Source organism: Arachis ipaensis, chromosome B6 (assembly GCF_059453495.1).
Source record: "Arachis ipaensis isolate K30076 ecotype BB chromosome B6, ASM5945349v1, whole genome shotgun sequence".
Lineage (NCBI taxonomy): Eukaryota > Viridiplantae > Streptophyta > Magnoliopsida > Fabales > Fabaceae > Arachis > Arachis ipaensis.
The window spans coordinates 11,382,061-11,405,398 of NC_142441.1; the positions used below are offsets into that span (position 1 = coordinate 11,382,061).

Genomic DNA, 23,338 nt, shown 5'->3' on the forward strand with positions numbered 1-23,338 from the left:
AAGTCTAGTGTACATATAGTATAATTAAATACATATATACACGATGACATACATGAGTAAGCTAAAGTATAATGCTTTAATTTGTTCGTTCCCTTTCTTTTTCTTTTCTTCTTTTTTCCGTTTTTCCTTTTTGGCTTTTGATTATTTAAAATTAAGAAGCTAATCAAAACAGAACATTTTATTTCTCGGTTTAATTCGTTGTCACATGGCGCATTCCGCGTAGATAGATCATATAATTTTTTTTTTCAATTCTCTAATATAGCAAATAAACATTGATAATGATATATATATAATTCAGCCAAATCAGTAATAAGTAGCATTGTCATCGCAAATTCATAGTTGAGTAAGCAAAACTTTTATTAATTATCTGTGTTACAAGATGATTATTAATGAGTAAAACGTTTGGTCAATGGGCTTTTATATGCACCGTCGTAGTTTGATCACAAAATATAATAATACATTAATACCTGTCCTATTAACAACTTTTAACCGACAAATACAACAATCCATAAGATAAGATATGGATGCTTCCGCGATTATGTTTCATTCTTTTGTCAAAAATATTTTTCAGTTAAAATAAAATAATATCTTTTATAATCATAAAATTACTTATTTAAAAATTTAAATTGATAAAAAAAATAATATAAATATCATATTTCTAATATTTTTTAAATAATTTTTTTGAGTTTATTTATTTTTTGTATAGACTTTTTTTTTGTTTGTCTTTTAAATATAGAATTCTGATACTATATCATAAAATTATTTATTCTAAAAGGTAAAACTATTCAAAAGAGACAACATGAATTATTATATTTCTAATATTTACATACATACTTATATAAATTTTTACAAATATATATATTTTTTTTAAATTACTGTTATAAGTTTTCTCAGAATCTAACAAGAGTAGCGTCTCAGAAAAATTAATTTACATCTTTCGGTTAATAAATTTTATTCATATATTTACCTATTTAACTGTGTTCACTTGTATAAGTCTATATATTATAAGATTAATTCATTATTTTTCTTCATCATCTTGCTTTTTATCGTTAAAATAAAATAAGTGTAATAATATATTGTAACAACGGAAAACAAAATCAGAGGGAGAGAAAAAAAAAAGAGTAGCACTATACTTATTACAAGCATTTAACCGTTTGAAATTTGAATAGATTTAACGCTAATTAATCAAAGAAGTACAAGGAAGGAAATTTAGTGATATGTTCAAAGAAATGTTGCACATGTGTCATGACCATACATGCCGGTGGGATGGTTGTGAAGTTAATGACATTAATAAACTGATTGACAAATTATTATTATTAAGTGATGAATCAACTAATGCGCCCAAATTGTTAGTTGTCCACAATTAAAGCTTTCCTTAATAACGTGGTAGTTTAATTATTATTGATAAAAATGATAGTACTATAGCTAGCTAGATTAACCCTATCTATAATGATATTTCAAAAACGGTTAGGGCATGATAAGTAACAGAAAATTTTCCAAACCTTGCATCTATCGGCTACTATGTGTGTGTGTCAACTTAACCAATTTGGTCACATATTATTTTGAATAATTTAGCAGCATTAATTATTATTACTTCATATAGTAACATAGCTTTAATAATCATTTAACCGCATTTAGACAATAAAAGACTTGCATTGCTGACCCAAGCTAGCTCAATCAATATCACCTTAGGGTTGTGGTGCGAATTCAAAATATATTTTGTTTGTCATTTTTTTTTATCTATTGTTATTTTTGTCGAATTTAAATTATATTTAGATTCAATTTAATTCGATTTAAAATTATATAATTTAATTAAAATACATATTTTATAATGAAATTAAAAATAAAATAATATATTTTATAGTGTATGAATCAGAATGAATTAAATTTTGTTACTCCAAAATAAATTAGGATAAATTGAGTTGACTAGACATGTAATTAATATATATAATTTTATAAATTTTATATAACAAATTAATAAATATTATATATATTTATATCAAAATAAACTATTTTAAAAGTAAAATATTATTATATAATATAAAAACTATTATTTGAAAAGACAAATAACAACCTAAGAAGTAAAAAGGTACTACATTAATTGTCCAAGAAAATAATGAAAATTATTATATTGTGCATTATTTATTTATGTACTTTTGTTTTTGGATTAAAAGAAAAAAAAAAGGAGAAGAAATATATGGTTGTTTGTTTCCACGTAATGATGGAACTTTTCAAAGAAATAATGACATGGATGAATTTTGCACATAAAGGTCGAAGAGTAAAGAATACATAGAATCCCACTTTATTTTTCTTCTTCCTCTTTTATTATTTCTCTCAGGACACGAGTTTCAGCACTAAGCACTAACCAAAGCGGAGTATTCCAATTCCGCTTTTCACAGACATCAAGAATGGCCAGAAATTCTTGTGTCTGCTATTCTGGCTAGTAACATATAATTAGAATTGTTACGTTTTATAATTTTGATTTGAATGAATGAATGAATATTGGATGCTTCAGTTACAAGCATATAGTATGGATTATTTGATTTTATAATATGAATGAAAATTGATGGTCCACCATCCTTATAAGAGACATGAATGTACTACTGTTTATTAACCCCATTCTCACACAAAATGAACCTTCCCTATTTTAATTTAATTTAACCCGTTCCAATTTTACTATGATATTAAATGATTAAATTAGTATAAGGAGGGTCATTGACTAAGACTTATTTTGATGGGTCCATACTCCATAGTCCATGGTCCTCTTAATCTCTTATATTATTTATTTCAACTCCTTTTCTTAGCTGCCACTTTCATTTTCTTTCCCTTCACTTCATTCATAGTGGAAGAATAATAATGGGAAGACACTCTTGCTGTTACAAGCAGAAGCTTCGGAAGGGTCTATGGTCTCCTGAAGAGGATGAAAAGCTTCTGAGGCATATCACTAAGTACGGTCATGGATGTTGGAGCTCTGTTCCTAAGCAAGCAGGTTAGTAGTACATACTCATAATATGTATGATACATAGATACATGTTGTTAAGGTTTGTTGTTAATGTTGTTGTTGGTGACAGGTTTGCAGAGGTGTGGTAAGAGTTGCAGGCTTAGGTGGATCAATTACTTAAGGCCTGATTTAAAGAGAGGTACATTTTCTCAGGAGGAAGAAAATCTCATCATTGAACTTCATGCTGTGTTAGGGAATAGGTAATAATTTAATAGTAACTAAATTTACAACAATCTATCTCCTCAGTCCTTGTTTGTTTTCTGTTAATTTGTTGTGTTCCATCTTCCATGCATGTATCAGATGGTCTCAGATTGCGGCGCAGCTTCCGGGGAGGACAGACAATGAAATCAAGAATCTGTGGAATTCATGCTTGAAGAAGAAGCTGAGGCAAAGAGGCATAGACCCTGTTACACACAAGCCATTATCTGAATTGTCAGAGGAGAAGAGCCAGATACAAGAGAAAGCATTGTCCAATGATAATGAATTGAACTTGTTGAGATCAGAGAGTTCCAATAAGTCTGATGGAGCTTCTTCCTATGATCATCAACAACAACAACAACAACAACAACAACAAGGATTTGTTCCAACATCAGAGATGGAAGGTTCTTCTTCCACTAACAAGGACATTTTCCTTGACACTACAACAAGGTTCATGGCTAACACTTGCTCAGATTTTATGGGCAACTACAACATGAGTTATGCATCATCATCTTCCAATGTCACTGTCACCGACAACAATTGGTTCACACAAACATCAAGGCCTTCTTTTGATATCAACTCAGATTTCACCTCATCATCATCATTCCTACCTGGTTCCTTTTGCTACAAGCCAGAATCTCTCAAGAACACCAACATGCTTTCTTCTTCTTCTTCTTCATGGGGATTGATCACAGATTGCAGCATGGAAGAAGCAGAAGAGGCAAAGTGGTCTGAGTATCTTCACAATCAAATGTTGATGCTTGCAGCTGTTCAGAACAACAACAACAACAACAACAACAACAACCAAGCTTCTTTATGCAATGAGATAAAGCCTCTTCCTTCAACCACCACAGTAACAACAACACCACCACCACATTTGGTTCCTGATACTTTAGGGGCTATCATGTTACCTCATTCCAAGAATCAACATCACCATACATCACAAACTTCTTCTACCACCACCTTTTCCAAGGATATCCAGAACCTAACAGCAGCCTTTGGACATATATAATCATATCACCCTCCTCTCCTCTTCTTAATTTTACACAAACACACAGAAAAAGAAAAAGAAGATTCCATTGGGTTGGTGTTTAATTTCTTAGTACAGGTGTGTGTGTGCAACCACAGATTTTTGGATTTGTACATAGGTTCTGTCACAAAACAAAAAAAGAAAGAACATTTCTTTCTTATCTTTCACCCTCTTCTTCAACTTGGTAATATTTGTGAGCCAAAACCAATTTGTCTTTCTTTCTTTCTTTCTTTCTTTCTTTTTTAACTTGTGGGGTGGTGTGGGTAGAAATTTGAGGAATAAGGATTGCTCTGCTTCTTCTTTCTACTCTTTTGTTTTCATACACTGTAAGTGCATTATTATATATATATATATTACAATGGTTCATTTCCATATCTATGCCATCACAAATGTTTATTGCTGCAAGGCAAGTTCAGTTTTCTTTCCATTCTTTGGGACAGATATTAGTTATTTTTGCCCATAGAATTTTTCTTTCTTTCTTTCTGTTTTTTTTACTGTGTCTCTATGTGATATTTTTATCTTATCACTAACACACCTGACTTTGATCCTACTGAAAATGAAACTAAAAACTAAACTTTTGCTGCCAATCATTTTCATCACACAAGAATAATTTATTCATGGCAATAATAGCCTTCCCACTTTCCCATCTATGCAAGTTTCTTGCTGTTACATACATTACATGCTTCTCTTCTTGATGAAATTAACTAACTCTTATCATATTAAAAATGATGATATGCATAAGGATTAAACTTTAGAAAATAAGATGTCCCTAGAGATAAATAAAGCTTAAGTTTTTGAGATGAATGATTTCATGACATAATATCAGAGTTCTATATCTGATTAGTGAACTCCAAAAATAAAATAAATAGCATAAGACAAATAAAAAAAGAAAAAAATCTACACAAAAATCAAGTAAACTCATCAAGAGACTCTTGTTTGAGAGAGAGTGTAAGAGATATGACTATTGACGTTAACTCTTTCTATCAACTTAAACTTTTGGGATGAGTGATTTCATAGCAAGAATTAAGATGAAAGGAGTGTGAGAAAGCATTGACATGAACATGTGCGTGAGAGTTAAGTGGCAGAGGTAGAGACCACATCAAATGAAAAATGAAAGAAAAACTCAAAGTTGATGAATTACGGTCCGTACAATAAGACAAGGACCCTTAATGGAATGAGGACCATACGTGCATATCTACCCCTCTTTCCCTCGTCTTCTAGCTCTTTACAGACACACACAATAATAAAACATTATCTCGAATTCAAATAAGTAAGTAACCCCATTGCAAACAGGAGAAGAAGAAAGAAACTTCCTACATTGTATTCTGTATCATACATACTTAGTTTCATAAAGTGCTTTATTATGGTTGCCTTGGACTCATCCTTGCCACAGGTGGCTACATCAAATACAATAAATATCGCTTTGGATCTTTCCTTCACCCATTTTAATTATATCATACTCAACACTTTATGTTTGCTTCCTCTATATTATTCCCCAATATTAAAAAAATTTAGTAATAATTAAGAAAAACAAAATAATGAAATTAATGTATTATTCTCAAACTATGATGCCAAATATTATTCAAAAAATAATTCATCTAATACCTAGTTAACTTAGAATGTCGAAAAAAAGACAATTATAAACAGTAAAAACCAAAAAAATCAAAAAGGAATTTTATGAATGACTTGAGCATTATTAATTAAGCTTAATATTATTTAATTAGTTTAGAGGAAGATACGCGCGTGGATGATTGAAATCAATCAACATTATCTGGTGAGAGTATAAGGCAATTCAAATGTTGAAGGGCAAGTAAAAAATGTTATATTTATGAAAAAAAAATTAATTTTTAAATTAATTATTATATATTTATATATAAATAAATGTTATATATTTTATATTATAATATATATTTTATTTGAGTGTCTAATTTTTTTATATACACGTAATTTGAATTGGTTAAACGTTATGTTTCATGTTTAATTATTAAGAGCAATAGTATATGCACAAAATTTAATTTTTTGTTTTTGATATTCGAGTGGTCATAATATTTTTTTGAAAGGTGGACTATTAGGGTATTATTCTCAAATATGAAACAATTTAATTAGAGAAGTAGAAATCAGACCGTCTAAAATGAATTTATTAGATTAGGGTATTATTCTCAAATGAATTTACTGGATTAGAGATTAGTGTTGACTGTACCTGAAAATACTCAAGAATTTTCCCCTAATTACGTAAAAAAAAGTTTATTACGAGATCAAATGCAAGTTTCATAAAATAAGCACAGTACATTAATATTATATATTATGATGATGGATATGTTTTTGGTAAAATTCTCTGAGTGAGTGAAAGATAAACCGTACTTCGATCCAAGCCAGACAAGTACTTCAAATTGGAGTTAACGGGCAGGTGAACTTTGAAAATCAACAATGAACACCACTACACAATTATTGCTTTACATCAATGCAATTTAAAATTTAGATAATCAATAGGAGCCAATGTTTCATTTTCCAAATACGCCAATTTTGGAGTTACGTAACAATACGTCAAACACGATGTTATTACGTTGAATTGAACCCAGCAGAAGAAAAGTTCTGTACGAACAATTAATTATGGAGGAGAAAAGAAATTCTTGTGCGCGATTTGTGTTACATAACATCACAACATAATAGGATTAAGACTTTTAATTTATGTCCTATTGTAAAATTTTAAGAAACATAATTTAATTTTGATGCATTGTTAATATAAAATAATTTTATATGTATATTTAATGATATAACATCACATTAATAAAAATAATTACTTTTTATATTGACCATGAATAATCATGAAAAATCAGATATAATTATACAACACAATATAAAATATTTTACACATCAATCCATCAAAATTAAACTTATTTTTTTAACCCTGTTGGGAGCCAATAATGAATCAACCAACATCATCCAACAAGAATATTTATTTACCATTTTCTTTTTTAAAATTATTATTTTATCTCTTTCTTATTTTTTTTCCCTTTCTTCCGATACCACTACGTCACTCTTCATCACCAGCCACCTACCACCACCGCCAACTGCCACCATCAGTTGGCCACTTGCTACGTCTCCGTATATCCTAAATCTTAAATTTTAAATTTTAAATTTTAAAATCTAAATTATAAATACTAAATTCTAAATCTTCCAAAACATAAGAATTAAAAAAATAATTTTACAATGAAAAAAATTGATTAATATTAACTAATTAAGATTTAGTTTTATTACTTAAGTTTTTGACGTTCTTATTGTTTTTAATTCCGCGTGTTTCTTTTTTTTTAATTGTTAGCTGAAATTAAAATTAGTTGGTTGAATTATTGGCTCTCCAAACCTTTTTTTTGTAAATTAAAAAAAAAAAGAGTTGAAAGGTGAGTTATGACTTATGACTTATGAGTACTTAGCATGAGAGAAAAAAAAAATAAAAAACAGGAATTTATCAATATGTTGATAACTCCCTCTTTTTCTTTTTGGTCAGAGTAAGAGATTAGAGATTTTTTAACATCATAGATAGATAGCAGTCATAGCACTGCACTTTCAGCAACAGTTTTGACAACTTCCTTTACATATGCAATGTAGAAAGAAAATGTGTTCTCTCTTTCCATTTTTATGTTTTTATGGGTAATGACGTTCCTCACTTGCGTGTTATGTCTTGGATTGGTTCACATCCTCCAATCAAGAAGCCCAAATTAGATGGATCAACAAACATAAAAATTTTCCTTTGAATATTAATTTTTATAATTTCTTAGAAAAATCTAGAAATTTGCAAGAAGTAAAAGATATATTTGACCAAAAAAGGGGATCAAGAACGTTAGCGTTGCATATAATCGGAAATTAAGGGCTTAATTAAACTCACGGCCCATTGGGCTACTTCATACTCCTTCTAAGCCCGTATAAGACATGCATAGTTGCATACTATCAACACCAAAAAAAAAACGGTAAGAACCTTCTAGTAATGTTTCAGCTGAAACACCTTGATATCTTAATTATTTTCATAATTAGATTATAATTGCACATACACTAATAAATAATTGTATCGTGTATGTCTAGTAAGTAGTAATAAATACTTATAAAACTTAATTAAGTTTTTTTTTTGAAAAAAGAATTTAAATAATAAATATTTATATTAAAAATAATTTATAAAATAAATTATTTTGTGTTTATTTTTTAGTTTTAAAAATATTTATTTAAAAAAAATGATAAAAGATTTTTTTTTACAAAAAAATATTTTTAAATTTTTTTATAAATACTTAAATAATTTTTTAAAAAGTTATAATTTAATTTTAAAAATTATACTAAATATTAATTCTATAACTTTTTATAAATTAAAAATAAAAAAAGGGTTACAAACTGGCCCTTAAGTCAGATAGTTCAATCATATGAACATGCAACATTAACTTATAACAAGAGACTAATGCTAGATCAGAAATTAAAGCGCCATTTGTTTATTTTAATTTTCTTTTTTTTTTTTTGGAAAGAAATTGTTAGTGTGACTTGTAGCTTTATGACGGCACCACAAAAAAAAAAAAAAAAAAGCACATTGGTTTGAATGTTTGATTCGCGGAATGGTAAAGATAAGACCAAACTTAGAACAATTAAAGGACTTGGTCATTGGAATTTTTTATTTTTCTTTTCTCTTACCACAAGGCTAGGGACACGAGGACATTCGAGATTACACATAATTATTATTTATATTAATTAATATTAATATGTCAATATCATCATCAATTCCATGACCAACTTAGCTTCAGCTTACTACTATATATAATATTCCCCAGATATGACTTTTAATCTTTTATATTAATCTGATCTTCATGTCGCAAATGAGGATCATATGGTTTGCACTTTCCTTCACCGTCCTAGAACCTTTACGGCATTTTTTAGACATTTATTTATGGAGTTTATAAACTTGAAACTTAATTATAAAATAAAAAGATAAAAAAACGAAGGTCTTGTAATTAAAGTTGCTAATTGGTGGATGGATTTGAAGCACATTTTATCAGGTAATTGGTGGAGGAGTAGATAATTTGTAATGACGACCATTTTAATTAGCATCAATTTTTATTATATTCTTATCATCTTATAAGCAATAAGTGCTAGAAAATTTAATCCTATTTTGTGGCTATATACATCATAAACAAGTAGAATCATATTTTATTTTATATTTTGATTTCAGTGATAATATATGTATAAGTGTTTTTTAATTAAAGAATAAATGACCATTTCTATCCATGAGAGATGAAAACGCTGACATTCGTACCCATGATAGCCGGAAACTAGACTTGTACCCATGAGAGATGCTGTCCGTGTGACAAAAGTGACCCGCCTTGGATCTGAGCTTGGTTCGTTGCTTTCCGAACCTACGTGGCACATCCACCCCCCCCCAAAACCTATCTGACGTGGAATCGAACGTTGAATATCAAAAGGGATAGGCTGAACTCACGAAATCAAAACCCTAGGTAGCTTCCCCCCTCCCCAATACAAACCAGGATCCAGAGAGTCGAAGGTTGTTGAATGTCAATGAGTGTGACGTTGAATCTCAATCGAAGCTTGGTTCGTACCTCTCTCAATGTCTTTCCGCAGAGTTACCCCTGCTCCAAGTGATGGCAGTGGCAGTTCTTCGTCAAGTTCAAAGAAGAAGAAGGTGAAGAAGCTGGACGGCAGATGCTTCTGTGGAAGAGAGGTTGCGTTGATGGAGTCTGGCACCGTTACGAACCCTAATCGATGGTTCATCAGATGTCCTCTATGGGCAGTAAGGGCAGACGCTGTTGGAGTTCAGGTGAGAAAGTTTTGTTTGCATTTGAGTTGACGAATCGGTGCATTTGTGTTGTTTTGGCAGACAAGAGACTGCAAATACTTTGTATGGGTTGATGAAATCGAAGAAGGATGGGAGGGCATAGCAAGGTGTTTGGCCAGAAGACAGTCAGGGAGTTCTTATCCAAGGCATGATGATGGGCTCGTTATCACTGAACCTGGGGAAAATCACGAAGCATCAGCAACCCTGACGAGAGGGATAGACAAACTTAGGGTTGAAATTAGGGGTGAAATTAGGGGTATTAGACTGTTGCTTTTATGGTTAGCGCTGGCTGTTTCATTTTGTTTGATGTTTCTGCTGTATTTCTTTCTGAAAATGTAAAATTTTATGGAATTAGGGTCTTTGTAAATCATGAGAGTATGAATGTATCTCCTGTTTTTGATATAGACACTTTGATTCTGTTGCTGCTGTGTTACTTCTATATGAGAACTTTTATTGGTACTCAGTTGTATATATATGCACATGCAATTATATTTTCTATTTAAGGAATCAGAGTTAAGCTCAATATGTGACGTAGAGACCTGATGGTTGTGGGGATGAAGTATAAAACCAGGAAAGCTAACTCAAAAAGTGGACTAACCATGATATAAACCAAAAAACATAGTTAAATACAGCAAAAGTAGCATGTCACAGGCAGAACAACCAAAACAGGAATGCTGCCTACTCCAACATAGTGTAATAAACCAACCATTGCCCCAAAATTAGTACATCAGTAATGGCAGTTACATCAGAATAGCAACAAAACATAAGCAACACAGTCTATGACATTGGTGTTGAGTTACTGCTCCCGCTGGAGATTCCAATTTTTGCTCCGCTTGATGCACCTCTCCTGCCTCGACCTCTTCCTTCACCCCTGCCTCTAGCATCCATTGTAGGAATGAACTGCCCGAACCTTGTGGTTGTCCCTGCACTAGCTCCCTGCAGTGGATTTCCTGGGGTTGTTTGAGAGTTGTGTGTGGAAGGGGTTGTGGTTGGATTCATCGGAGATGGTGCAGAAGCTTATGGGGTATGTGCAGAGGGGGGTGGTCGCTTGACACTTCTCCTTTTATGTTGTTTCTTGGCTGCTCCAGTTGTTGTTGTATCATGGGGTTGTGTTGCTGCTGGATGTGGCATCGGGGGTGGAGGCTGGATTCGAAAGAACAACCAGTTTACCAGCATGAATCGTTAAACAAATGTAATTAACAAACTGAATCAAGTAACTAACTAACCTGTGAAGTCTGGGCTGCTGTGGAACCGTTTCCCACCTCAGTTGCTGCTGCTTCAGCCTCGGCAGCCTCTAATGTCTCCTCATAGTACATCTTAGCCAACATGTCTTCATCCTCATCACTTGCAGGGACTTGTGGGGCAGCACTCCCTTCACCCATTGCTTCCTTTCTCTTCTTACAGCTTCGCTTGTTATGACCAGCCTACGTAAAACAGGAACTAGTTAATAGGTGCAAATGAACCTAAAGTGGTACAGGAACTACTTAAATTGGGACACATGAACTTAAACAACGAATTATAGTACACTGCACACACCTGCAGGCAGTATTTGCATACGATGGTGCCAATCCTCCTCTTAGTTCTATGAGGATCACTCTTGTCCTTAGGGGCATCATTTCTTTTGTCTCTTTTCATTGAAGGTCTTCCAATTGGCTTTCTGTACCTGGGGGGCAGAATTGGTAGGGTGTCAACATGCTCCAAGAACTCTTGGCTTGGAACTGGGCGCATTGAAGTCTGATATGCAGCATTATAAGCACCCATAGTTAGCCAGTTATGTGCATACTCTTCAGGTCTTCTATTCTGGTAAGCTAAAGCAGCACATGCATGTCTACAAGGTAGCCCAGTCAACTGCCACAGTCTACAACTACATGTACCTTTGCCCAAGTCCACACTGACCTTCATGGGTAGACATTGGACTTCATACACATTTCCCGCGTCATCTCCGGTTGGAAGGGGTCTCCATTTGTTGCTCTCTCTCTTCTCTCTTTCTAATCTGCTTTGTTGGGTTGGGGCTAACCTCCCACTGTACCCAATCAATGCCTTTTTGTTTCTTGCCATGATTCGCATGACGTAGCACCTCACTTCTTCCAACATGGTTATGATAGGCTTCCCCCGCATCTTTTTAACCTTGGCATTAAACACCTCGCAGTTATTATTGGTGTAGTTGTCCATCTTAGGATACTCGCTAAAGTGTGCTCTACTCCACTGTTTTGGACTAATCTTGTCCAAGTATTCCCAAGCCCCTATGTTGATCTTCTTCAGCTTATCCATTGCAGCATTGAAATCTTGTGTCGTAGAGGCCTTAGCACATGACCACATACACTTCTTCAGCTGCAAGTCACCCCATTTCTTGCGAAAGTTTTGCCATATATGCATGGCACAGAACCTGTGGTTGGCGTTTGGATACATTTCTTGGACTGCAGGAATTAACCCCTGCAGATAACCATGAACATGACCAGAATTCAACTATCACCCTAATAATGGCAACAACAATTCTCACACAATAACAATATTTCAGTAACAATCCTTCTACAGTTGAACAATTTTCAGTCTTCAATGACCATAAACAACATTCAGAAAAAAATATACATAGTTCCACACCCTAAACCACACTAATCAGTCCTCCACACTAAGCATCTAAACCTAGTTCTCTAATGAAGCATAAAAAAATATACATAGCAGAATTAAAACACATGTGCACAATTAAAACATACATACCTTCTGCATGTCCGGCATGAAGTTAAACCCGTTCGCCTAAAAGTCTCCCACATCATCTTGAAGGATATCTAAAAACCACTTCCAGCTGTCCTTGTTTTCTGATTCAACAATTGCATATGCAATGGGGTAGATGTGGTTATTTGCATCCTGCCCTATAGCTGTTAATAACTGACCCCCATAATACCCTCTAAGAAATGTGCCATCCAACCCTATGAATGGTCTACAACCACCTACAAAACCCTTCTTGCAAGCCTCAAAACATACATAGATTCTAAGAAAAATGGGATTTGAATAAGGCATGGGATTTGTGTGAATCCTAACTGTAGACCCAGGGTTAGTCTTTAGAATTTCATTAGCATAGTCTCGAAGAATTGCATACTGTGCTGCCTCAGATCCCTCAATCCTCTCCTTCGCCTTCTTCAAAGATCTATAAATCTTTCTCTCATTGATAAGTATATCATACTCAACTCTGAAGAACTGGTCAGCCTCTCTCACACTCAAGTTTGGCTGAAGTCTTATTCTTTCTTCTAGCTCATCAATCACCCATTTACCATCTGCTGACTTGCAGTGATTGTCCCTACTGCAAGTGTGTTCGTTGACAAAGGTCTTGACCTGATAACTGGCTGGAAATGTTCTATTGGCACAGTATATCTGCCAAGGAAAATCTTCATCATAGCATATGGCCTTCGACCTTGTAGAGTCACAGCGTGCAAAGAAAATGCTTCTTCCGATGTTTATATTAAATTTCCGGACTGCTTTCCTAAACTGATTTAGAGTCTCAAATTCCATTCCACCTTCCAACCTCACCTGGCTAACAGGGGCATCAGCATTGCTCTGAGGAAAGGCTGTGGTGTCATCAGAATCTTCATCACTAGGTATGCTACGCAAGTCCTCTGACTCATAGCAATGATACCCAGCGTTGTCATCAGAAAAATCTTCCTGATCAACTGGGACATAGAAGGTTGGAGGCTTGTCTGGATCAGGATTAGGGATGAATGTCTGTCCTGTAGGAGGGGGCCTCTTTGTTGATCTTCTCCTGTTCTTTTTTCTCTGACCCTCAGCCTCATCTGAAGCATTGGTTTCATTATTCTGGGGAGTCCTGTTGGAGTCAGAAGGTGGGGCTGACTCAGGGATTTCTTGTGAAAGTAGATTTCTGTAAGGATGTGGGATGTACTGGGTGACCTGCTCTGGTGCAATATGGTCAGATACATTGGCCTGAGAGGGAATGAATTGGTCTGTATCATCAGACTGCCAAGGTTGCTGTGAAGCTTCAGATACATTGGCATCATGGGGAGGGACTGGGTCTGTCCCATGAGTTTCAGATGGTTGCTGCTCTACCTCAAGAGGTGGCTGTGAAGGTTGGGAATGAGTTGATGGTGGTTCATCCGGCTGGACAGGTGTTGGAGGAGGTTGGAAAATGTTATTTGGTTCCTGTGTTGCTACAGGAGCTGGGCTGTTCTCTTAATGGGCCTGTAACATGGGCTCTGGGCCAGCACTTTCTTGGGCCTGCTTTTCAAGTTGGACACTACCAACTATCTCAGCATCGTCATCATCTTCCACTACTGCTAATCTTCTTCTAGGAGTCTTCTTTGGAGTTGGTACCCTTTTAGCACAGACCTTTCTTCTCCCCTTTGATGGAGTCAATTCCTTAACCTCCACTACAACAGGCTGATCCACAGGATGCTCCGTATACAAATTAATTCTATTTCCATTCTTCATGGCTGCCTCATACATCCTAACTACATCCATATCAGCCCTTAGCAGCCTCAACCCATCATGAAGCTCCTTCCCAGGTTCTAGCCAGTAAAACTCAGAAATGGACGTATAACCAATGTCCTTCAGCAAGTCAGAGATGAAAAAACCATTGAGGGTATCAACGTTTATCCTCTCTATCTCCGTCACTTCTCCACCAATGTAGCTAACCTTACCAACTGGCTCTCTCTCAAACCTTCCTCTATGATGAATTGATAGTGTTATGTGGATGGTGGCCATCCCTGTAAGTAAAATTTAACAAACCAATAAACACACATTCTCTGTAACTGATGCTAACACAAACCCTAAAACTACTATCTACCAATTCTGAAGGAAATACAGTAACTCATACGGTTTCATTAGCCAGTAACGTCTGCCTAACCACTTGCAACGACATATCAAATTATTCATTGGTGGGAAACGACATACCTGTGTAATTCTTCAAAGGAATTGACCACCTCGTGTCGAATACCAAAGGAATGGTAAAAGCCCCTCCTTGCTACTCGATTCGGCGTACTCTGCTCGTCTTCTCCAGCTTCGAATGAACCAACAGTCACGATGAACCTCTGTTAGGGCTCCACTACTTCTCGCGGGAACTGACGTTTCTTTTTCCTATCCCTTTTGATATTCAACATTCAATTCCACGTCAGATAGGCTTTGGGGGGTGGATGTGCCACGTAGGTTCGGAAAGCAACGAACCAAGCTCAGATCCAAGGCGGGTCACTTTTGTCACACAGACAGCATCTCTCATGGGTACAAGTCTAGTTTCCGGCTATCATGGGTACGAATGTCAGCGTTTTCATCTCTCATGGGTAGAAATGGTCATTTATTCTTTAATTAAATTGGCACAAGTTTTATGAAAAAAATGTACACATTAGTCATAATTTTTTTTTACTTCTACAGTATATAAATTTTTTTATATATAATACAGAAATTTATTAATATAGTACAAAAATTTTATATATAATACAAAAATTTATATATATATACAAATTTATTGATATAGTATAAAAATTTTTACACATAATATATAAATATTTGTATATAGCATATAAATTTTTGCTACGAATATATTTTGTTAGTTAGGTGAGTCAATATTTTAGATATATAGTCTTCCAAAAATTTCTGTACTATACACAAAAAAATTATGTGTTATACATTAAGATTTTTGTATTGTACACTAAAATTTATGTGATGTACATATTCTGAGTAAATTCCCAAAATGGTCTTCTAGATTGGGCCCGTGCACCAATGTTGCCCCTTAGTTTCCAATTGTTCTAAATGTACCCTCAAGTTTGAGTTCCGTGCAAAATACATGTCCTTTTACCCAATTCCGGCATGACTCAGCAGTCGGAGCACTGACCTGGCGGTGCCACCTCCACGTAAGACGTCCAAAATGGCCAGCTGATGTGGAATACGTTCAAAATTCCCCAATTTAGTCCTTGGCACCAATCATAAACCCTAACGTAGTTCTTCCTTCTTCCTTTATAAATCTCTTCGCTATCCTGCTATAGCGCTTCTGTTTCTACTTATTCTTGCTCTGATTCTTCTTCTTCCTTCTCTTCCACCATGAGTGACAGTCACGTTTCAGGAAGGTCGAATCGCTCCTCTGCCACCAGAAATAGGAAAAGAAACAATGTGCATAGCCGGCATTCACCAGTTCCAGAGTGGTGCGGTTGTGGGTGTAAGCCTGTCCTTCGGTGGTCAGGGACGGAGATGCATCCTAATAAGCCGTTCTTCGGTGTCCAAATTATAATGAGTCCACTAACTATCTAAAATTTCAAGCGTTGGTTATTTGAGGTGGTTGTTTGCTAAGGTTGATGTATATTTGCAGACTAGTAGAAAGAATAGGTGTGGATTATTTGTCTGGGCAGATTCTGTACAAGATGAGGTGCTGGTGAAATCTGATGAAGAAGATGAGCATGGTGAGATGAAGATGAACATTGCTTGGAATGTGGGTAAACTGAAAGCAGATGTAAAAAATATAAAAGTGATGGTCCAAGTACTTGGTTTAGAGGTTTTCGTATTATTTGTGTTTGTGTTAGTGTTGCTGTTGAATGTTTGATTAGACTCAGAACTGCACACAGAACCATGATGTTAATGTAATCCATTTTATAAACATTGTAATTAATATAAGATTGGTTTTGATGCATTGAATGATTGTGCTCTTTGGTAGGTTGTTTCTATGCTTTTGTTATTGTAAACGTAATTGAACACCCAATTATCTCATAGATAAGCAACAATAATGAAAGCTAACATAAAGCATCATTCATAACTGATTGATAATAACATTAGTTCATATAAGGTTCTGCAATAATGCAGTGATGACAATAACAATAAAAAAGATACCGAGCATTGTTTCAGCTATTTTCCAGCAACCTAATTAGCATTAAAAAGTTACAGAGGTGTCTATGAATCACCATGAGCAAAATAAAAACAAAGAAAAGATTGTCATAATTGTTTCACAAAAAAACATAGACTTTCAGAGTGACAACCTAAAGCTATGGACATAATCACTTCTTTCTTGGCAGTTTGAATCCTGGGGTGGGCACATGCTTGAGGAAGTTGGCCAACCATGTTGCAGTTGCATCACTAGCTCCCTACATTAGATTCAATGATGCAGAGCCTGTTGGAGGAGGTGACCTTCTTCTAAGTGGCAATTTTGCAGGTCTTGTTGGTGTCTTCCTCTTAAGTGGATGCTCCTGTAGTACAAACAATAAGTAACAATAAATAGTCCTAGAAAATAAGTAACATGAAACATTATGGTACAATAAGTAACAATAAACAGTCCTACAATAAGTAACATGAAACATTATAGTACAATACCTTTTGGAAATATTCTGCTTCAGAGTATGAGGGCTGAGATAGATCAATCTCAGCCTGTTGGACATCCACTTCCACAAGAGGGGCAGGATCAGTTGTAGCAGCAGTAACAGTAGCAGACGCTGTTGCAGTTGCAGAGGCACTTGCAATGTGAGTTGCATTAGAATACACTAGTATTGTGACCCATAATAACCCCCGCATTGTGTTTTAATTTCCTCCCCATAATAGCCCCTCACATTGTGTTTTCAGCACCATAATAGTCCCTAACTTATGTTATCGTGCAACTAAACAAGTCCTTGTCACGTATCAGTAGCAGGTTACATAATACAGTGCATCCAATGTAATAAGAATAGAAATCAAAGGCATAAACAGTCACATACCTTTTGCATATCAGAAATAAAATACCAACCATGTGTCTTGTAATCTCCCAAGTCTTCGTGCAATAGTTCAAGGAACCATTTCCAGTTCGTGGTGTTTTCAACTTCCACAATTGCCCATGCAATGACGTATATGTGATGGTTAGCATCCTGTGCAATAGCTGAAAGAATCTGGCTTCCAAATCCAGTCTTCAGGAAAGCACCATCAAGTCCAATGAGCGGACGACAGCCAGCCCTGAATCCATTCTTGCAGCCACTTAAACACACATACATCTTCTCAAGAATCCCCTCACCGTTTGGCTGCGGAATGGTGCAAATCTGAACAGTCAAACTCAGGTTGGTTTTCAAAAGTGTCTCTCCATAGTCCCTTGCCTTTTCATCACTATATACAAGATTTCTAGCATTAGATAGTGCCCTTGAAATTGAATTCCTATTCAATGACAAATCATACTTTGTCTTGAAGAAGGTATTTGCATCACAATGTCTGAAGTTGGGATACTTTCTCACTTTTCTTTTGTGCAACCTACCCCAGTAGCAGACCTCAGGCAATACCTCCTGTTCACTTTGGTTTGAGTTGGTTTCGGGGTGCTTAGTCTTCTTTTTTAGTTTTTGTTCAGTGGGCACCTTAACTGAGGCTTTAACCCCCTGCTACCTAGGTCGACTAACATTAACAGTAGGAGACTTTCTGGCATTTGGGTTGGCACCATTGTGTGGGACAGCTATGGTATTTTCCTTTGCTTGCTCTCCAATGTCCCTTACTTGATCATCAACGTATGCCATAACCTCCTTCCTTGCAGAAGTTCAGGTGATGAAACCTCATGTTCAATGAAGATATCAACAAGACCCTGGTTTCGTGAACCCATCCGACACATCTCTCTTAAGTCTGCATCAGTGTTTAACTTTCTTAAACCCTCTCCTATGCTCTTTCCAGGTACAAGCCACCAAAATTCTTTCATTCTGTCATAACCTAGCTCCTTATAATAGTTTATCAGATAAAATACATCCAACCTATCCACCTTAACATCACCGAGGCAGTTTCTATTATCAGGATAGTACCCCATCTTTCCATCAACACCCTTTTCGAAAGTTTCTCCATGATGAAACATAATGTCCAGAACTTCATCAATCTTCAAGATATATAAATAAACAAATTAAACACATGCAGCACTAACTTTTGACCATAACTAAACAACTGTATCATTAGAGAAAAGATTTCCTGTTTGATACATAAAAAAAAAAGATCAATCCAAACCCCATGCAAACATAGTAACCACAAAAAACCTAACAACATAGAAATCTCAACAAAACACCAAACGAAGATGAAATCACCTCAATCAACAACTCAAGTAAAGAGCCTTCAATGAAAACCCAAAAAAAAAAATTTAATTTCAACTCGTCACTGCATTGCTAACCTTGTTGATGCTCACGATGATGGTACCCTCTGGTTCACCAACTTCATACGGTTGGCGTCCTTCCTTCTCCTGCCAATGAACTCAGAAAATCGCTAACGAGAACGTGCCCTACTGTGACTGCATTCTCTGGACAAAGAAGAGAAGAAACGTTTGAAGAGAAGTAGAAGAAAGACTAACGAATGATCAACCCTTCCCCAAGAAACTTTTCAATACCCCAACATGACAATACGACACCGTTCTGATTCATTCACCCCCTACAAGCAAAACGACGTCGTTCGGGCGGCCTACATAGAGGTGGTACTGCTAGGTCAGCGCTCCGGCTGCTGAGTCATGCCGAAATTGCGTAGAAGGACTTGTATTTCACACGGAGCTTGGCGTGAGGGCAGAAGTTGGCTAATTAAGAAATCAATATAGAGAATGCGTTGAGAGTATAGTTCTTAACCAGCTAAGATCTGCCTTGTCAATTTAGAAAAGTTGTCACAAAATTTAGAAATAATAAGACTGGGAGTATGAGTCCCAGGTCGTCTCCCAACGAGTTGCAGGAAAGGGTGCTAACTTATTAATCAGGAATGTTCGTGAGAGTTTGAATTTGGATAATGAGCAATTAAATAATTATAATTTAAAGCAATAAAACTAAGAATGATTATTAATATTCTAATAAAAAGCCTTGACTGGGAGAATGATTAATTGAAAGTTCTATCCTTGTTGGGATCTCTTAAGTGTAGTATTAAAAAGGTTGTTGTTTTCACTTAGTTAACTCTTACTAAATAAAGGAAAGTCAAGTGATTGAGCTAACTCTTATTCGCAAATCCTAGTCCTCTCCCTTGGGAAGGTCTAGCGTTAGTAAATACAGAACTAGCCAACAGTTTCCAGTTAAACAGCACTTAAGCCTTCCAACTCAAGTGTCTCTTTTTAATCAACCCTCCCATGTCAAGTATGGAGTCTAATCCATTGACATGAATATAACGCTCATAAAAATAATAGAAGAAGACATGATAAATTAAATAAAATAGGGATTCAAAAATAATTAAAAATAAAAGTAATCCTTTGCACTAACAATTCATGAAAATAATCCAATTACTACTCTAAGCAAGAATTAAGAATATGTTATAAATAAATAAAAGAGTAAGTAAAGAAACAAACTAGAATAGTATCTTCAACAGAGGTAATGACTTCTTCAATATCCAAGAGCAAAAGCAATAAACTATAAATGTAAAGAGAACCTAGAGGGGAAGTAATCATCTCTAAATTCAGATCTAAAAACCTAAAACTATCCTAATGAGAGTATGTGAAGTTGTGTCAAGTTGCGTGTTGAGTCTCTGCATGTTCCTTGGCTTTATTCTGTGTTTCTGGACCGAAAACTGGGTCAAAATGCGGCCCGAAATCGCCCCCAGCGTTTTCTGTTAATTCTGCAGATCGCGCAGGTCACGCGTACGCGTCATCCACGCATTCGCGTCATTCAGCGATTTTCCTTGTCACGCGAGCGCGTCATTCACGCGTTCGCGTCATTCGTGCAGACTCCAATCCACGCGTACGCGTCAGGTACGCGCTCGCGTCGCTGCGATTTTCTCGATTCCGCGCGCTCGCGTGAGCCATGCGTGCGCGTCAATGTTCGTTGGTCATCTCCTTAGTTTCTTGTGTTCCTTCCATTTTTGCAAGCTTCCTCTCCATTTTCTAAGCCATTCCTGCCCTATGAAGCCTGAAACACTTAACACACGGATCATGGCATCGAATGGTATAAAGGAGAATTAAAATATACTAATTAAAGATCTCTAGGAAGCAAGTTTTCAACCATAAAACAGTATTAGGAAGGAATTATAAAATCATGCAATTAGTATGAATAAGTAATTAAAGGCTTGATGAAACCACTCAATTAAACACAAGATAAACCATAAAATAGCGATTTATCAACCTCCCCACACTTAAATATTAGCATGTTCTCATGCTTAGCTTAAGGAGAGTAAAATAAATGAGTAGGGAAAAGTAAGACTCATGCAATGCAATGCAACCTATGTATATGAATGCAACTATATGATTTTGTCTACTTGGTTAAAATAAATAAGTTCTTCAAGACAAAAATAACTCAAACTCCACTAATTCAAACTATACAGTAAAGACAAGTAAACTTGTAAGAAGATAGCTCATGAAAGCAGGGAACATAGAATTAAGCATTGAACCCTCATTGGTGGTGTATATGCACTCTAGTCTCGCTAGTGTATAGGGTAATCACTCTACTCTTCTCTAATCATGCTTTCTAAATCTTGTTCTTCACCTAACCAATCAACAAGCATTTAATGCACCAATGCAAACATCATGAGGTCTTTTCAAGGTTGTAATGGGGCTAAGGTAAAGGTGAGGGTATATATATGGCTAAGTGAGCTATAAATTAAATCCTTGATTAACCTAAGCTCTTACCTATATACACATTCTATATACTTTAAATTCATGCCTAGCTACCCAAAATTCTCACTTTTGCATTACATACTCATGCATCAACTTTTCTTTTAATTTTTATCACATATGCATTGATCTTTTCATTAACTTAACTTAGCATTCGGGTAATTTTGTTCCCTTATTTAATTACTTAATTACTTGAGTACTTTTGGATTTTTTTTTAGCATAAAAATAAACATAACATTATCAATGCACATGGATTTTCAATTTTTCTAGTTTTACATGAATAAGTACCCAAATTTCTATTATTTTATTATGACACATTCCCTTATTAACCCATGTTCCCACAATTTTCCCACACTTAATTGACACATAATTTCTATCTTAAGCTAACCAAAGATTCAATTGGGATATTTAATTGTTTTTCCGCTTAAGGCTAGTAATGTGGTAAAATATAGAATAAATGGGATTTAAAAGGCTCAAAGTGGCTAACAAAGATAAATGGAAGGGTATGCTATTTTGGGATAAGTGAGCTAAAATAATTAATGGCCTCAATCATACGCATGCATATAACACATTAAACATTGGACATATAGGATGGAACAAAATAAAGATTACAATCATAGAGAAGTAAACACACAAGAATAATATTTATGGTTAAATAATGTAACCATGTCATTAGGCTCAAGTCTATCGGGTTGTGTGTTCTTAGCTTTTTAAACTATGTTCCAAATACAACTTCTAACAATTTTAACACAAAAATTTTGATTTAAGTTAGTAAAAATTTTCAAAAATAGGATCTTAAAAAGAAACTTATTAATTTTTCAACCAAATAGAACATGCATGGAATTAAGCTATTACTATGCAATTTATCCTATCCTAACAAAAGAAAAAACTAAATATCCTAGTTTATTGGTGTTAAGAAAAGAGAAATTACCTCCGAAAGTCAGGTACTGACCGACCTCCCTACACTTAAAGCTTTGCATCGTCCTTGGTGCCATCTGTCAGGAACAAAGGGGGGCTGGTAGCAGCATCTCCACCATCGGGACCGTCATGGCTCCCTGTGCTGGTAAATGAAGTGGAGTCCGAAGTGTCTGGATTTTCTTCAGGTGGGTGGTTACCAATAATCAGCTCCTCGAGGTATGTAAATCGGCGCTTGTTACGACACTCCCTTTGCTTTCCTTTCTGCTCAAGCTGGTCTAACTTTTGAATTATCTGTAGGAGTAGCTAATTTATTGAAGGTACTTGTGATGTGGTAGGAGAAGAGATATCTTCTGTCGGTTTTGTGCTCCGGTTGATAGTGGCTGCTGGAGGTCTGATATATTTTTCGTTAGGGACGTACTGATCATCCCGTGGAATCATGGCTTTGGTGTCCCCAGCTCTATAGGAGACTTCGACTGCTGAGACTAGATCTGAAACCAAGGCAGGAAAAGGTAAGTTGTCCGCAATTTGTACGTGTCCCATAGCATTTCGGATGTGTCTCGATAAGTTTAGAGGCTGGTCTGTAAGGATACACTAGAGTAAAACAGCCATATCTGCAGTGAAGGAGGACTCATGAGTGCTCGAAAAGACGTAATGGGACATGATCTGTGCCCATACTCGAGCCTCCAAGGTGAGTGCTGAAGCCAATATGCCCTTAGGTCGGGACCGATGGTATCCGTAGATCCATATGCTGCCAGGTTGTGTGATAACTCTGAGAATGGCGTCTCAGTCAAATTGGTATGTCTGGCGCTTGAGTGAGGCTTCTTGGAATGCGTCTAATCCTTCTGGAGCAGGAGAAAGATTTAAAGCTCGCTGAATGGCTTCTTC

General features: G+C 35.5%; 2 protein-coding genes across 2 annotated transcripts; one reads left to right on the forward strand and one right to left on the reverse strand.

Moving 5' to 3' along the window:
* Nucleotides 1-2,296: 2,296 nt before the first annotated feature.
* LOC107646013 (uncharacterized) lies at nucleotides 2,297-4,601 on the forward strand. Its single transcript, XM_016350189.3, has 3 exons — nucleotides 2,297-2,989; nucleotides 3,072-3,201; nucleotides 3,302-4,601. The coding sequence occupies exons 1-3, from the start codon at nucleotides 2,857-2,859 to the stop codon at nucleotides 4,209-4,211; spliced, it is 1,173 nt and encodes a 390-aa protein (XP_016205675.1). The 5' UTR covers nucleotides 2,297-2,856; the 3' UTR covers nucleotides 4,212-4,601.
* Nucleotides 4,602-11,070: 6,469 nt separating this feature from the next.
* On the reverse strand, nucleotides 11,071-12,300 carry LOC107646560 (uncharacterized). Its single transcript, XM_016350741.2, has 3 exons — nucleotides 11,590-12,300; nucleotides 11,280-11,477; nucleotides 11,071-11,196 (listed from the first exon to the last, which is right to left on the reverse strand). Exons 1-3 carry the CDS (start codon nucleotides 12,223-12,225, stop codon nucleotides 11,071-11,073), a joined length of 960 nt encoding a protein of 319 aa, XP_016206227.2. The 5' UTR covers nucleotides 12,226-12,300.
* Nucleotides 12,301-23,338: the final 11,038 nt, after the last annotated feature.